We start from the raw sequence: 15,013 nt of genomic DNA on the forward strand, positions 1-15,013 counted from the left end.
ATCGATATAGTTGCAGCCAAGCATGATTTAATGTTACACAATACAGTTTTACCAAATTGTTCAAAGTCTAAACTGGCATTGTTGTGCATTTAAGGTGCAAAGTTTACTTTCGACCAAACGCCCCCCAAAGCATCCCAGCGCCCCCTTTTGTAAAAATGTCCACCAGTGCCCCCTGCCACCCTCTGAATGCCCCCTGGGGGGTGGTACCGCCCACGTTGAGAACCGCTAGTCTAACACAACATGTCAAACAAGCAACACACACTTAAGGACACACACTGGACCTGGTTATCAGTAAGGGTGTGAATATTTCCAATGTTTCTGTAACTGATGTCACCCTGTCAGATCACTTTTCTGTTTTCTTTGACAGATCTTTTCCGTTGACTCACTTGTACAAAAAGCTACTATCACAAAACGTACTTTAACAGATAACACAGCAGAAACATTTAATCAAATCTACTCTTCTTCTTTGCCCTTAAGCTATAATGACGTAGATAAGTTGGTGGATGATTTTCAGTGCAAACTTTCAGATATCATTGATTACATTGCCCCCACTAAAGTGAAGGTTGTGACTGGTAGGAAGAAATCTCCATGGAGAAATGCACAAATAGTTCAATCTGCAAGACAACTCTGCCGTAGGGCCGAACGAAAATGGCGTAAAAACTCAACTCCACGTTTACTATGACATCTACAAAGAAAGACTACGTAACTATCACACAACACTAAAACATGCAAGAGAGACTTTCTTTGCTGATGTCATAAACAAAAACATTAACAATGCTAGAGCTTTATTTGCAACAGTTGACAGGCTCACAAACCCTCCTATGGCGTTACCACCTGAATTTCAATCTAATGCCGCCTGCAACAAGCTTTCCAGCTTCTTTTCAGAGAAATTTCAAAAGATCAGAGGATTAATCTGCACATCCGCTCTAAAGCCAGTACCTATGCTGTAGCCAAACAAAACAAATGCAGGAAAAATTACACAATTTCAACTAATTATAAAACCCTAGAAGAAATTATAAGTCAATTAAGCTCCAGTTCCTGCTGTCTGGATGTCCGACCCACACATTTCTTTAAGAAAGTCCTGCCTGTTGTTGCTAATGATCTGATCCAAATAGTAAACTCATTGCTCTCTTCAGGTGTTTTCCCCCAGGCTTTGAAAACAGCAGTTATCAAACCACTGATAAAAAAGAACAATCTGGACAAATCCCTACTGCAGAATTACAGGCCGATCTCCAACCTCCCATTCATCAGCAAAATTATTGAAAAAGCTGCTTTTAAACAATTAAATTATTTCCTAACAATAACCAACCTCTTTAACGCCTTCCAGTCTAGTTTCAGTGTTCACCACAACACGGAGACTGGCCTAGTCAAAGTGTTAAATGATATCCATATAAATACAGACTGTGGGAGAACCACAGTGCTGGTTCTGTTGGACCTCAGTGCAGCTTTCAACACTGTTGACTACGACATTTTACTGAATTGATTGGGGAATTGGGTTGGACTCTCTTGTCCAACTGCTATGATGTGCTCTACTTGATTTTAGTGAAAGCACAAGTGGAAGCGTTCTGGATCAGCTGCAGCTGGAGGATTTATTTATTTTTTTTGGTAAACCTGTGAGGTAAAGGTTAAGGGCAATTTTATTTATATAACACATTTTCAGCAACAAGGCAATACATAGTGCTTTACAGGGATTAAAAGAAAATACAAACAAAATAAACCAAAGGAAAGAGCAAAAAAAAAAGGAAAAATAATCTAATGTTTATCTAAAGTATGTAAACTAAGTGAGGACACTGTTGCAGTAGTCAATGTGATTGAAGATAAACACTTGGATGAGTTTCTCTTGTGACTGTCTTAATGTGGCTCTAAAGGTTCAGGTCAGAGTCCATCACTACTTCCAGGTTTCGGGCCTGATTGCTGGTTTTAGTTGTAATAACTGAAGCTGTGCATTGACTCTAGATTGTTCCTCTTTAGGTCCAAAAATAAAACTTCAGTTTTGTTTCTGTTCAATTGAAGAAAGTTTTTTTGTTTGTTTGGCTCTAGTGGCCTTTATTTGATAGTGAATTGACGGGAAAGTGGGTAATGAAAGAAGGGGGAAGACATGCAGCAAGCTGTTGTGTTTGTGAAAGAATATTTTGTAGTTGTTCTGCCTTAGTGAATCAATGGAGATTAAGCAATGACCTGCAGAACAACACCAATTACAGAGACCTTGGAAATATTCACACCCTTATTGATAAGGGTGTGAAGTCTACAGCAGACAGAACCAATCAAAGCTTCAGTTTCAGTTTGTCTGCAGGGCTGTTTAAGACTTGTAAACTTGTATTAATCACTTCACTGCTGCTGGAGTGTCCACACTGCTCTCTCTCTCTGACTGATCATGGCCAGCTACGACTTCACCTCAAGAAATACCTCCAACTATGGTAAGTCAGGATAACTAAATGCTGAGTTTATTCTGATGTAGAAAATATCCAACAAAAATATACAGACTCATTCAATAAATTAGGATATTGTTGAAGCCCATTTATTCTACAAACGTTTTGACTGCGTGAATCACATCACTGCACACAGATTAATGTTTTAAAACATTCACTTCTGTTAATTATAATGATTTTCCAGCTAAAGAAAACATTTGAAATTAGAATATCAGAAAAAAAAAACATTTTTAACACAGAAATGCGGGCTTAATGAAAATGCTTAATACCTGCTTGAATGTTATTTTAAAAATGTACTTTTAAATTGACTAACAGACCTTATCTTATTGCATATTCCACTGTATTAAACATAATTCAGTGATTCTTGGGAATAGGGACAAAATGGGTTTTAATTTTCCCATAATTTCGTTTTGTTATTTCTCAACCTTATGTATGCAAATATGACAAATAATGTTTTGGAAATGTAAAGATGCTAAGGTACAGGTTCCCAGTTGCAACATTTAAAAAAAAAATTACATTTTTAATCGACCTGACCTAGAACGTTGTCATCACCATCTGACAAAAATAAATAAAAAATAATTTTTAATGACCCTATTAGTGATATTTTTACTAATTTTACAGACAAATGCTCTCAAGAAACAAAATAAATATTTAAAACCAAAAACAACAAAAAGTCCATCTGACGGAATTGACACTGCATGACGGAGTTGACAGAACTGTAGGTGGACAAACTAGTGAGTAAAAAGAAAAACTTGATACATGTGAAGTAATGCAATTTATGTAAAGTGAGATTTGACAACAATTTCACTGAAAGAGTCACAAAAACTCTGATGGAGCTGACATCTGACGGAGTTGACAAAAAGCCAAACTACCTCAATTTATATGATGTTATTCTGAAGGAGGCCATATTGTAGCTCATCAGGTCCATGAAATCTTTACATTTGACCAAAATTAAGCTTTTATTTCGCAAAATTTCATCAAAGTTTTGTAAATTGTCAGTTATGGTGTTGACACTTCATGGTTGTGACAAACAACTTAGGAATAAAAAGAAGAAAAACTAAAGAATAACATAAGCTAACCAGAGCTAACTAGCCCTCTTAGCAAAGGAAGAGAATGGAAGTAGCCATGGGGTCCTCAGAAGTTCTGGTGCCCCCCAATAATGCCTGATTTTTTTTTTACATTCTTTTCATTTCTGTTGGTGTTGACAAAAACTAGGGACAAATTTCAATGGAGTTGGAAAATATATAAAAATGATTTTTAATTCAATTTATTGATACTTTTATAATTATTTATATGACTACTTATGCTTAATTGTCATAATATATAATTTTAGTATTTCTTTAATTATTTTAAACTATTATAATGTATTGAGTTCTGTTCTTGGACAAGGACTTTTACAGGCATCATCCACCAACTACAATGTTTAAAATTAAAAAATATTCAGCAAATACCTGGAAAATATACATTGTTGTGCTCACATGACCCAGGACAGATTCCCTAGTAATCCACCGTGGCTCTGTGGGTAGAGCAGTTGTCTTGTGATCAGAAGGTTGATGGTTCAATTCCAGCTCCCTCCTGCCACATGTCAATGTGCCCCCTGGGCACTTAACCCCAACTGATCTGTGCATTAAGTGAATGTGACTCTAGTGTAAAGTGCTTTCAGTGGTCAAAATGACTGGCTATGCAAGTTTATTTACCATTTTTGAAGTAAAAACGATTTGAGTAAGACTGACTTAAATCTGTTATCTTAAACATACTTAATACATTTGTTAAAAATAAATTAACAAATTGAGTTGGATGATTATAATATATTGAATTGGTTAAACTTAAATTAAGTTGGATAAATTTAATAAATTCAGTTGGATAAACTTAATTGAATTGCTTGTTACCTACAGAAGCAATTCAATTAAGTTGGTTCAACTATTTTCTTTTTAGAGTGTGTTTTATAGTTGATCCACCGTCATTTGTCGACTTCAACCAAAAATCAACCATTAATCAGACCTCGGCATTTCAGTCATCAGATTTCAACCACAAAACAACATTGATTCAATGACACAGTTTCAACGGTTTGATTGGATGGTTGTTTGATGGTTGATCCACCGTCATTTGTCGACTTCAACCAAAAATCAACAATTCTAACTATTTTTCAACGTTGATTTAACATCGTGTGCTATCTGGGTAACTAGCCCTCTTAGCAAAGGAAGAGAAAGGAAGAGGTGATGGGGTCCTCAGAGGTTCCGGTGCCCTCCAATAATGCCTGTTTTTTTCACATTCTTTTCCTGTCCGACGGTGATGACAAAAACTAGGGACAAATTTTAATGGAGTTGGAAAATATCCATCCATCCATCCATTTTCTTACACCCTTGTGCCCTAATGGGGCCAGGAGGGGTGCTGGTGCCTATCTCCAGCTGGCGTGCCGGGCGAGAGGCAGGGTTCACCCTAGACAGGTCACCAGTCTGTCGCAGGGCAACACAGAGACACAAAGGACACACAACCATGCACACTCACACCTAGGGGCAATTTGGAGAGGTCAATTAACCTGACAGACATGTTTTTGGACTGTGGGAGGAAACCGGAGTACCCGGAGAAAAGCCACGCATGCACAGGGAGAACATGCAAACTCCATGCAGAAAGACGGGGGCCAGGAATCGAACCCAGAACCTTCTTGCTGCAAGGCAACAGCTCTACCAACTGTGCCACTGTGCAGCTGTTGGAAAATATATAAAAATTATTTTTAATTCAATTTATTGATACTTTTATAATTATTTATATGACTACTTATACTTAATTGTCATAATATAGTATAATGTAGTATTTCTTTAATTGTTTTAAACAATTATATTGTATTGAGTTCTGCTCCTGGACAAGGGATTTTACAGGCATCATCCACCGATTACAATGTTTAAAATGAAAAAAATATTCAACAAACACTAGGAAAATATATGTTCGTGTGCTCACATGACCCAGGTTAGTTTAGTCAGATATTTGAAAAAATTATATTTTGTGTATATTTTATTCAAATTTTGTGCTTTATCCATAGGACCTGTTTGATCCTTATTCTCAAGAATCATTGCACACCAACTGAAATATTTCAGGTCTTATATTGTTTTAATACTGATGATTTTGGCATACAATTCATGAAAACCCAAAAATTCCTATCTCAAAAAATTAGCATATTTCATCCGACCAATATAAGAAAAGTGTTTCAATACCAAAAAAGTCAACCTTCAGTTATGCACGCAATACTTGGTCAGGAATCCTTTTGCTGCCTTCAATGCGACGTGGCATGGAGGCCATCAGCCTGTGGCTCTGCTGAGGTGTTATGGAGCCCTGGATGCTTCAATGGCCTTAAGCTATTCCAGAGTTTTGGGTCTTGCATCTCTCAACTTTCTCTTCACAATATACCACAGATTCTCTATGGGGTTCAGGTCAGGAGAGTTGGCAGGCCAATTGAGCACAGTAGTACCATGGTAAGTAATACCAGTGGTTTTGGCACTGTGAGCAGCTGCCAGGTTGTGCTGAAAAATTAAATCTTCATCTCTATAAAGCTTTTCAGCAGATGGAAGCATGAAGTGCTCCAAAACCTCCTGATAGCTGCTGCATTGACCCTGTCCTTGATAAAACACAGTGGACCAACACCAGCAGCTGACATGGCTCCCCAGACCATCAGTGACTGTGGGTACTTGACACTGGACTTCTGGCCTTCTGGCATTTCCTTCTCCCCAGTCTTCCTCCAGACTCTGGCGCCTTGATTTCCAAATGACATGCAAAATTTGCTTTCATCCGAAAAGAATACTTTGGACCACTGAGCAACAGTCCAGTGCTGCTTCTCTGTAGCCCAGGTCAGACGCTTCTGCTGCTGTTTCTGGTTCAAAAGTGGTTTGACCTTTTACCTGGGGAATGCAGCACCTGTAGCCCATTTCCTGCACATGCCTGTGAACGGTGGCTCTGGATGTTTCTACTCCAGACTCAGTCCACTGCTTCCCCCAAGGTCTGGAATCGACCCTTCTCCACAATCTTCCTCAGGGTCCGGTCACCTCTTCTCGTTGTGCAGCGTTTTCTGCCACACTTTTTCCTTCACACTGAGGTGCCTTGTTACAGCACTCTGCAAACAGCCTATTCGTTCAGAAATTTCTTTCTGTGTCTTACCCTCTTGCTTGAGGGTGTCAATGGTGGCCTCCTGGACAGCAGTCAGGTCAGCAGTCTGACGCATGATTGCGGTTTTGAGTAATGAACCAGGCTGAGAGTTTTTAAAAGCCTCAGGAATCTTTTGCAGGTGTTTAGAGTTACTTTGTTGGTTCAGATGATCAGGTTAACTGCTCGTTCAGAGAACCTTTTCATGATATGCTAATTTTTTGAGATAGGAATTTTGGGTTTTCCAAAATCATCAGTATAAAAACAATAGAAGACCTGAAATATTTCAGTTGGTGTTCAATGAATCTAAAATATATGACAGTTTAATTTTTATCATTACATTATGGAAAATAATGAACTTTATCACAGTATGCTAATTTTTTAGAAGGACCTGTACATGTGTGTGAACAAGAGAGACCCAAGTGGAGACATGAGGTTACAAGGAACAGAAATACAAAAAGTGAAAGATTTTAAGTACTTAGGGTCAACAGTCCAGAACAACAGTGAATGTGGAAAAGAAGTGAAGAAACGTGTCCAAGCAGGGTGGACCGGGTGGAGAAAAGTGTCAGGTGTGATGTGTGATAAAAGAGTATCAGCAAGAATGAAGGGAAATGTGTACAAGACAGTAGTGAGACCAGCTATGCTGTTTGGTTTAGAGCAGTGGTTCTTAACCTGGGTTCGATCGAACCCCAGGGGTTCGGTGAGTCGGTCTCAGGGGTTCGGCGGAGCCTCTGCCACGGAGGTAAAGACACACTTATGTAAATTCGTGATGACGCCCCGCTTTGCCATCACTTGCTCCAGAAGATCACATTACATTGCTTAGCCAATCAGAGCTGTGGAGGAGCCCTGATTGAAGGAGCTCCACTCTCAGCATGGATTTGAACTTGTGTCTTTAATTACTTCAGCAAAACTCAGTTTTTACCAAATTCTATAGTTTTTACCAAATCTGCTCCTTAGTCGCATCTTTTCGGGGTTGGTACTGCCTCTAGTGGTGTGGGGGTGGTAACACAACCAATATAATTACATTACTAAATCAGAATACCGCAAAGTATTTCGCGTGTCGGGGGGGTGGGTTGGAATAAGAAGGGTTTGGAGAATGTGCATATGCAACTGGGGGATTCGGTACCACAAAAAAGGTTAAGAACCACTGGTTTATAGACCGTGGCAATGATGAAGAGGCAGGAGGTAGAGCTGAAGGTAGCAGAGATGAAGATGTCGAGGTTCTCTTTGGGAGTGACAAGGATGGATAAAATCAGAAATTAATACAGCAGAGGAACGGCTCATGTCAGATGTGTATGTGACCGGTGGATTTCTGCGTTGTGTGTGTTGTGTGGTGATCAAACAAACCACAAGACATCAAGTCTGGATTTGGAGGCGGTCTCCGTTTATTTAACCTGTCAATCGGGAGATATTAGCATTAGCACCTAGCATGTGCTCCAGTTCTCCAACCCGATCTCTCCCCAGTGGAACAAATAACAAAAGGGCCGCTAACGTACCTGTCAATCGGGAGATATTAGCATTAGCACCTAGCATGTGCTCCAGTTCTCCAACCCGATCCATACAAAATAATAGTTAGCATGCATCAAATAATATAAAGGTGTAATAGCAACTCAAATGAAAATATCCAAACACTTATCATTAATACAGAAGGAAAAATAAACATTTGAACAATATAAATGAAAGGATTACAATAGATTATAAAACTTGCCTCTCCCCAGTGGAACGAATAACAAAAGGGGAGAGGAAATTAATAACTTAATATTTATAATAGTCCTGGAGGACCCTGAACAAAAGAAGAAGAAAATAAGGCGGAGTTGGAGGACCAAACCTCTTATAGTAGACACAGAGGAACACAGCAACAGTCAAGTAGAAGCAGACAAATACATAAAAGAACACATTTTGTGGAAATATAAAACTATTAATATAGACCCAGTTACATGTAGGAGATAAAGTCCGAGAAGCCAGATTGAGATAGTTTGGACATGTACAGAGAAGAGGCACTGAATACATCGGTAGAAGGATGATAAGGATGGACCTGCCAGGAAAGAGACCTAGAGGAAGACCAAAGAGGAGATTTATGGATGGAGTGAAAGAAGACATGAAGGTAGTTGGTGTGAGATAAGAAGATGCGAAAGATAGGTTTACATGGAGACGGATGACTCGCTGTGGCGACCCCTAAAGGGAAAAAGCCGAAAGGAAAAGAAGAAGATGTGAAATTAATTAAGTCTGTGTCAGATTGCAGACACATCCATTAAGTTATGGTAAGGTAGGGTATGTACTAGTGAAGTTTAGAATAGGGGTCAGGGTTAAGCTATAGAAATGAATGCAAAAAAATTTATGAAAATTAATGTGAAGACCTTTTAAAGATACTGTAGGACATACTCTATGCGTTTACTTGAATATTCTACATACAGAGGAAAACTTCCAAAATATTTACCAACCAGTGGTGGGAAGTACAAGTACGTCGTTACTGTACTTAAGTAAATTTTTCGTGTATCTGTACTTTACTTAAGTAGATTTAATAATGGATACTTTTTTACTCCACTACATTTTACAGTAAGTATCTGTACTTTCTACTTCACTACATTTCTACAAAAGTGTCTCGTTACTCGTTACATCCAAGTCGCATTGAGTTTTTTTTCGTTAAAATGTGAAGTTCAGGGATTTAAGGTAAAATCCAAGCAATAACGTGACTTAGTGTCTGTTGTCACCCATCGCCTCCACCTTTACTCACACGCGGAGCTCCAGACATGCGCAGTGGTTTCCTCTGAGCGGGAGAAGATGTCTGTCTAATCGATAACAGCTGCATAAATCATAAGATATGCGGACATGTAAAATCAGCAGCGCTTCGCTTTCGCAGACGGTGGGACTTCGTCCAACTTTTAGTGTCACTTGGAAGGAAAGCTTAAAGAAAGGTAAGATCTGTGGACGTGATGCTAGCAAAGCTAGCTGTACAGAGACACATGTTGCATCTGCGATGAAAAAAAGTTGTCACTCAGGCGCTGAATTATTGTGTGGAGGTGTTGACTGAGGTGTCGCATATATGGGACAATGCTGGTACCAGTCTGCAATATTGTAATATGACATTCAGGAACGATCCGATTCTTCTGGACGGATCTTTACTAAGTCCTAAGGACTGAAGCCTCACTTAGAGCCATTCTTTGTTCTTGGGTACACTGCGGTAGCTATATATATACACACACATACACACATTTATTTAATCGCGGAATAAGTAAAAGTTGAATGTATGAACGCAGAGCATGCTCATTGCTCATTGATTGATTTCGTCTCCTGTCATGGTGGCAAACATCGCAGTGGGAGGGAGGATGAGAACAGTCACGGTGCTCCTTCTGCTTGGTTACTTGATGCGCCGTTGTACAGTTGAACGTTATTTACCGTTAATTGCGATGTTTCAGTTGTGGTGTTTGACATGGGCAATATGAGCAACCGCCCAGGGCGTTATTTTTCTAGGGATGGCAGGAGACATCTGCGGATTGTAGCACAGCCATGAAAGCAAAACAGAATGAAATGAGTTTTAATTGATACTGGTTAAATATATTTTAGCTCTAAGTATTTAATATCTAGGTGTTTTTATGGGAATGTGGATCTTTCAGATCAGTCTGAAAACCAATTTTGATAGATAAACTTAATTTTATTGTGTCACGTAGCACAGGGTGCAGGTTTGGTCTCGGGTTCGGTGGTCTTGACTACAACTCTGCTACATGGCTCCTTGGTTGCATGTCCTCCCCCTGCACACCTTCTTTCCATCCCCCTTCAGTTGGATTTCTTTCTAAATAAATGTCACTAATGAAGCTCATGCTATGTTAGGACAGGAGACGAGAAGTTTCCATCCCTGAAATTATGATTAAGAGAATCACATATCTAAGTCTAAACTGTTACAGAGAATAAACACAATAAGAACATGTTTAATCTGTGGCATTGTTTATTACAATGGCACATTTTTGATGTATTAAAATTAAATACGATCGGTTCACTTAATGATATTAGCGATTAGGTAATGCATACGAGTACTTTTACTTTTAATACATAAGTATTTTTAAAAGCCAGTACTTTTTTACTTTTACTTAAGTAAAATGTTAATGTGGTACTTTGACTTTTACTTGAGTACATTTTTGACTGTGTATTTGTACTTTTACTTAAGTACATTTTTTGAGTACTTTCTCCACCACTGTTACCAACAGATGGAGGTCATCTGTGGAAAATGAGGACCTTGTCTGTGTGCATTTGTTTGTATGTGAGAGACCTATTTAAGCCAAGTAGTGTGTTCAAGATAAGCTGAATTCTCTTTCTGAAAGCTGCAGAATTAAAAATGTTGGGATGTAAAGAGTGTTATTGTTTGAGGATATAGGAAGAACCATCACAAATGGGGAATAACCAATTCCCCATTAAAGTTGCGTTGATAATATATAACATTCATATTCCTATACAAGCACCAGATTCTATACAAATTCTATAAGTGGGTAATTGGATGGAGATATAGCTTTTATTTCAAATATAGAAAGAAAAGTAGAGCTAATGTTAAATATACCTTTTCCATTTCTGATTTCACCTATATCGTATGTATGTATCAATGATTCCCCCAAACACTTCTAATGTTTCAGCTGTATTATTTCCTCTCTCCCAAATACACAGAGGCTGGAGCTCTGAGTTCAACATGATGTCGAGAAATCTGGTATAAGCATGTGAGATCTGTCCAGGTACACGCAGAAAACGGATTAAAAGCCAGAGAGATAACAGTAAACCTTGTATAATGATTTAACAATGATTATGGTTTGTAACAGGTTAAAATGACCATACATATGCCAATGAAGGAATGTCTGTAATATGTAATCAAAGATATATGTTCTGTACCTTTAATCAACTGAGTGTTATATTGCATTATGGGAAATAAGGGTTGAGTAGATCGCGGCATGTTAATCAATGATTATTAAAGATTAATAATAAATGTGTGAAGAAGAGAGATCATGAAGTAAAATGTTGATTATGTTTTGTGAGGAGAATAAAACTCAAGATGAGTCACTGTGCTGAGCGAGGGTGCAGCAAAATCAGAAACAGATGGTCAACGGCAAAACAAGGGAGTTGTCTTGATGAAGTAATAGGGCAGAAATGAGTCATCGGAGAGTCGGGGAAGATCGGGACTTTCCACGAACCATGAGATACGCTGGGCGGGTTCTGAAGTAATGCAGCCCTGCCCAATAGACCGCCCTGAATTGAGAGCTTAAAAACTGGAACACAGGACAAAGACGGGGTTCTTCGTCCCCGGCGCAGAAGAGGAGCCACCAGAGGAAGCAGGCTAAAGATCAGCAGAGGACTACACCCCGGGACCGAGGGAAACTCACTCCACGACTTCACGCCGCCTAGAAGGGACGAGCTCCACCCGCCACCGACCCTGGTTCCAGATTCGACCAACTCCTCTGCCTCTACCCAACGCTCTCCAGATCACCGCAGCCGACTTGGAAAAGAGACGGAGGTCTTTTAAAGACAAAGAGTCTGCACGTTCAAAGGACAGCGTGAGTCTTCTCTCCGCTTCTCTTCAGTAAAGAGGACTTTGCTCCGGCTGGACAAAGACTCTGACCAAGGACATCTAAAGATTACAGCTGCCGAGACCAAGAACCATCGGGTATGAGTTGACCAGTTTCCCACAAAGCCTCGCTCAGTGAATTTAGTGAAACAGGTTAGGGATGAGAACAAGGATAGGATGTGATTAATCCTAGTTGATTTCATTATATTTTTGCCTCTTTTATAACTCTTGGGAATTTAACCTGTTGTCATATGCCCCTGCTAAAGCTTGCTTAATAAAATTGTAATTCTAAAATTCTAATGAGAATTGTGAACAGTGAGTTTAATTGTGTCAGTCTTAATTATTGTTGGTTCTCCTAGATATGGTAAAGTTAACATACATGATCCTAAAAACAGGGTGGCTTTGTGTTTTCCTCTGGTGAGTGTTAAAATAATGACCCTGGGACTTGAATCTAAGTCACTAAACTTAATCTAGCCGTTAACAAGTGCCATTATTTTAGGAGAGGAGCTACCGTTAACAGGAGTGGTTGTAGGGGTTATGCCGCTGTGAGGGCTACTCAGCGGATTGCTCTTCAACTGTAAAGGGTCATAACTTCTGGATCGAAGGTAGTCAGAGCTAGACGAGTCCTTTCCGACCCCAGTTTAAACAGATAATTCTCCACAAACTATCTCTAGGGTAAGACTCGAGTTTCTGGGGGTTTTCCGGACCTGTTAGACAGAGAACTGGGCCGTAGTGAGTCCAAAGAGTTGTGAGGAGTAGGCGGGACTTGCTATTGGGTAGTAACAGACAATGATGATGATTCTAATTCAGATTCAAACTGTCTTCTTCACAGGAAACAACAAAGAGCTGAGGATCGTGATGGTGGGGAAGACTGGGAGTGGAAAGAGCGCTTCTGGAAACACCATTCTGGGTCAAGAGTGCTTTGAATCCAAATGCAGACCCAAATCCTTGACCATTGAATGCTCCAAAGTCTCCAGTAATGTGGATGGACAGCAGGTTGCTGCCATTGATACTCCAGGTCTGTTTGACACCAGATTTGGAGAAGATAAAACCAGAAAAGATCTGAGTCAGTGCATCTGCTTTGCTTCTCCTGGACCCCACATCTTCCTGGTGGTCGTTCCAATCGGTAGATTCACAGAAGAAGAAAAACAAACAGTGCAAATGATTCAAGGAATCTTTGGAGAGGCAGCAGACAGATACTGCATGGTTCTGTTTACTCGTGGAGATGACCTTGAAGGCACCATTGAAGATTATTTGTCTGAAAACCCAGAACTGAAGGATCTGGTGTCCAGATGTAACAACCAGTATCATGTCTTCAACAATAAGCTGAAAGATAAGAAACCTCAGGTCACTGAGCTGCTGGAGAAGATCAGAACCATTGTTGACAGGAATGGAGGAAGTCACTACACCAATGACATGTTCCAAGAGGCTGAGAGGGAAATCGAAGAAGAGAAACAACGAATCCTGAAGGAGAAAAAAGAAGAAATACGTAAAGAGAAAGAAGAAATGGAGAGAAAAATACATGAAAAGTATCAGAAAGAGATTCAGAAAATGAATGGACAATTCCAGGCTGAGAGAGAGAGAGATAGGTTGGAAAGACAGATGGAGAGGTTGGAGAGAGAGCAGGAAAGAGAGAAATGGAGGAAGGAGGCAGAGGAGGAGAGGAAGAGGATGGTGGAGGAGATGCAAGAGGAGAGGAGGCATGAAATGGACATGAGAAGGGCAGAGAAAATGGAGAGAGACAGGGAGTTAGAAATCCTGAGAAGACAAATGGAGGAGCAGAAGATCAGAGAAAATCAACAAGCTCATTTCCAGCTGCAGTTCAGACAAATGGAGGAGCAGAGGATCAGAGAAATTCAACAAGCTCATTTCCAGCTGCAGCTCTGCCAAATGGAGGAGGAGAAGAACAGAAAAAGTCAAGAAGCTGATTTCCAGCGGCAGCTCAGACAAATGGAGGAGGAGAAGAACAGAAAAAGTCAAGAAGCTGATTTCCAGCGGCAGCTCAGACAAATGGAGGAGCAGAAGAACAGAGATATTCAACAAGCTCATTTCCAGGTGCAGGAAATGCGTGAATCTCAGGCCAGAAAAACAGCTGAACGCAAGGGTCCTTCCCATCATTTGGCGAAATTTAGAAGACGCTTTTCTAAGGTTTTAGTAATGCATTTCTAAGGTTTTAGAAACGCATTTTGCTTTTTAAGCTTTCAGAAACTCTTGAGAAATGTGTTGTTGCTATAAAAATATTAACATAAATGGTAAATGTACTAGACTCATGAAGCTTCTGCGCAAATTCAATCTGGAAGGCTCCTTAGCCTCACCTGCCTTATCAATCAGCGACTCCCTGTCTTCGTCCTGGACCTATCAAGCCTATCAAGCCTCGCTTCGGCCAATCATCGTTTGAGCTCCAGTTGAAAAGGACCTCCTGGCCACAGCCTCCTCCGCTTACCAGCTGCGATCAACCCACCTCCGCCCCATCTCCACCTCGTTCTTCGACCTCCACCACCAGTACAGGCCCTGGGGGGATTATATTATGCAGCATCAGGAATGTTTATCGAGCTTATCGAAGTTCCAGCTCAACATCCACGGCCGGTTCCTGAGCACCAAAGGACTTTAATGTTTATTTGTCATTAAACTTTCTTTAATCGCTTTCTTTCTCTGTCTGAGTCTGTCCAGATTGATATATGTTTATAGCAATGATTTTCACTTAAGTATGTTTGCACTTTTGCAATAGTTTAGCAATAATTCTTGTTTTGTGATCATTGAACTTATTTCTAGTGGGGTTTTTTTATGTTTTGGTTCTCTTGAGATATTTTGGGTCTGAATATAAAATCGCAATTAAAGATTGATCAAAAGAAAAAAAATTATGCTAAATTGATTGTTTCTTTTACATTTGCTATACTGTTATCTGCTT

At 39.8% G+C, this 15,013-nt stretch overlaps 1 protein-coding gene across 1 annotated transcript; it reads left to right on the forward strand.

Annotated features, from left to right (window-relative positions):
• The first annotated feature begins 2,374 nt into the window (after positions 1–2,374).
• On the forward strand, positions 2,375–14,716 carry LOC103460874 (GTPase IMAP family member 4-like). The gene is made up of 4 exons (XM_081612836.1): positions 2,375–2,417; positions 12,938–13,908; positions 14,161–14,209; positions 14,535–14,716. Exons 1-4 carry the CDS (start codon positions 2,375–2,377, stop codon positions 14,714–14,716), a joined length of 1,245 nt encoding a protein of 414 aa, XP_081468962.1.
• The last annotated feature ends 297 nt before the right edge of the window (positions 14,717–15,013 follow it).

The sequence above is a fragment of the Poecilia reticulata genome, chromosome 11 (genome assembly GCF_904066995.2).
Source record: "Poecilia reticulata chromosome 11, P_reticulata-male-v2, whole genome shotgun sequence".
Lineage (NCBI taxonomy): Eukaryota > Metazoa > Chordata > Actinopteri > Cyprinodontiformes > Poeciliidae > Poecilia > Poecilia reticulata.

Bases quoted from the DNA above. Each gene is read 5' to 3' on its own strand.
- LOC103460874 (XM_081612836.1), top strand. From the start codon at position 2,375: ATGGCCAGCTACGACTTCACCTCAAGAAATACCTCCAACTATG. The intron at 2,418-12,937 runs GTAAGTCAGGAT...TCTTCTTCACAG, and splicing joins AAGAAATACCTCCAACTATG to GAAACAACAAAGAGCTGAGG. The intron at 14,210-14,534 runs GTCCTTCCCATC...TCCTGGCCACAG, and splicing joins AAAAACAGCTGAACGCAAGG to CCTCCTCCGCTTACCAGCTG.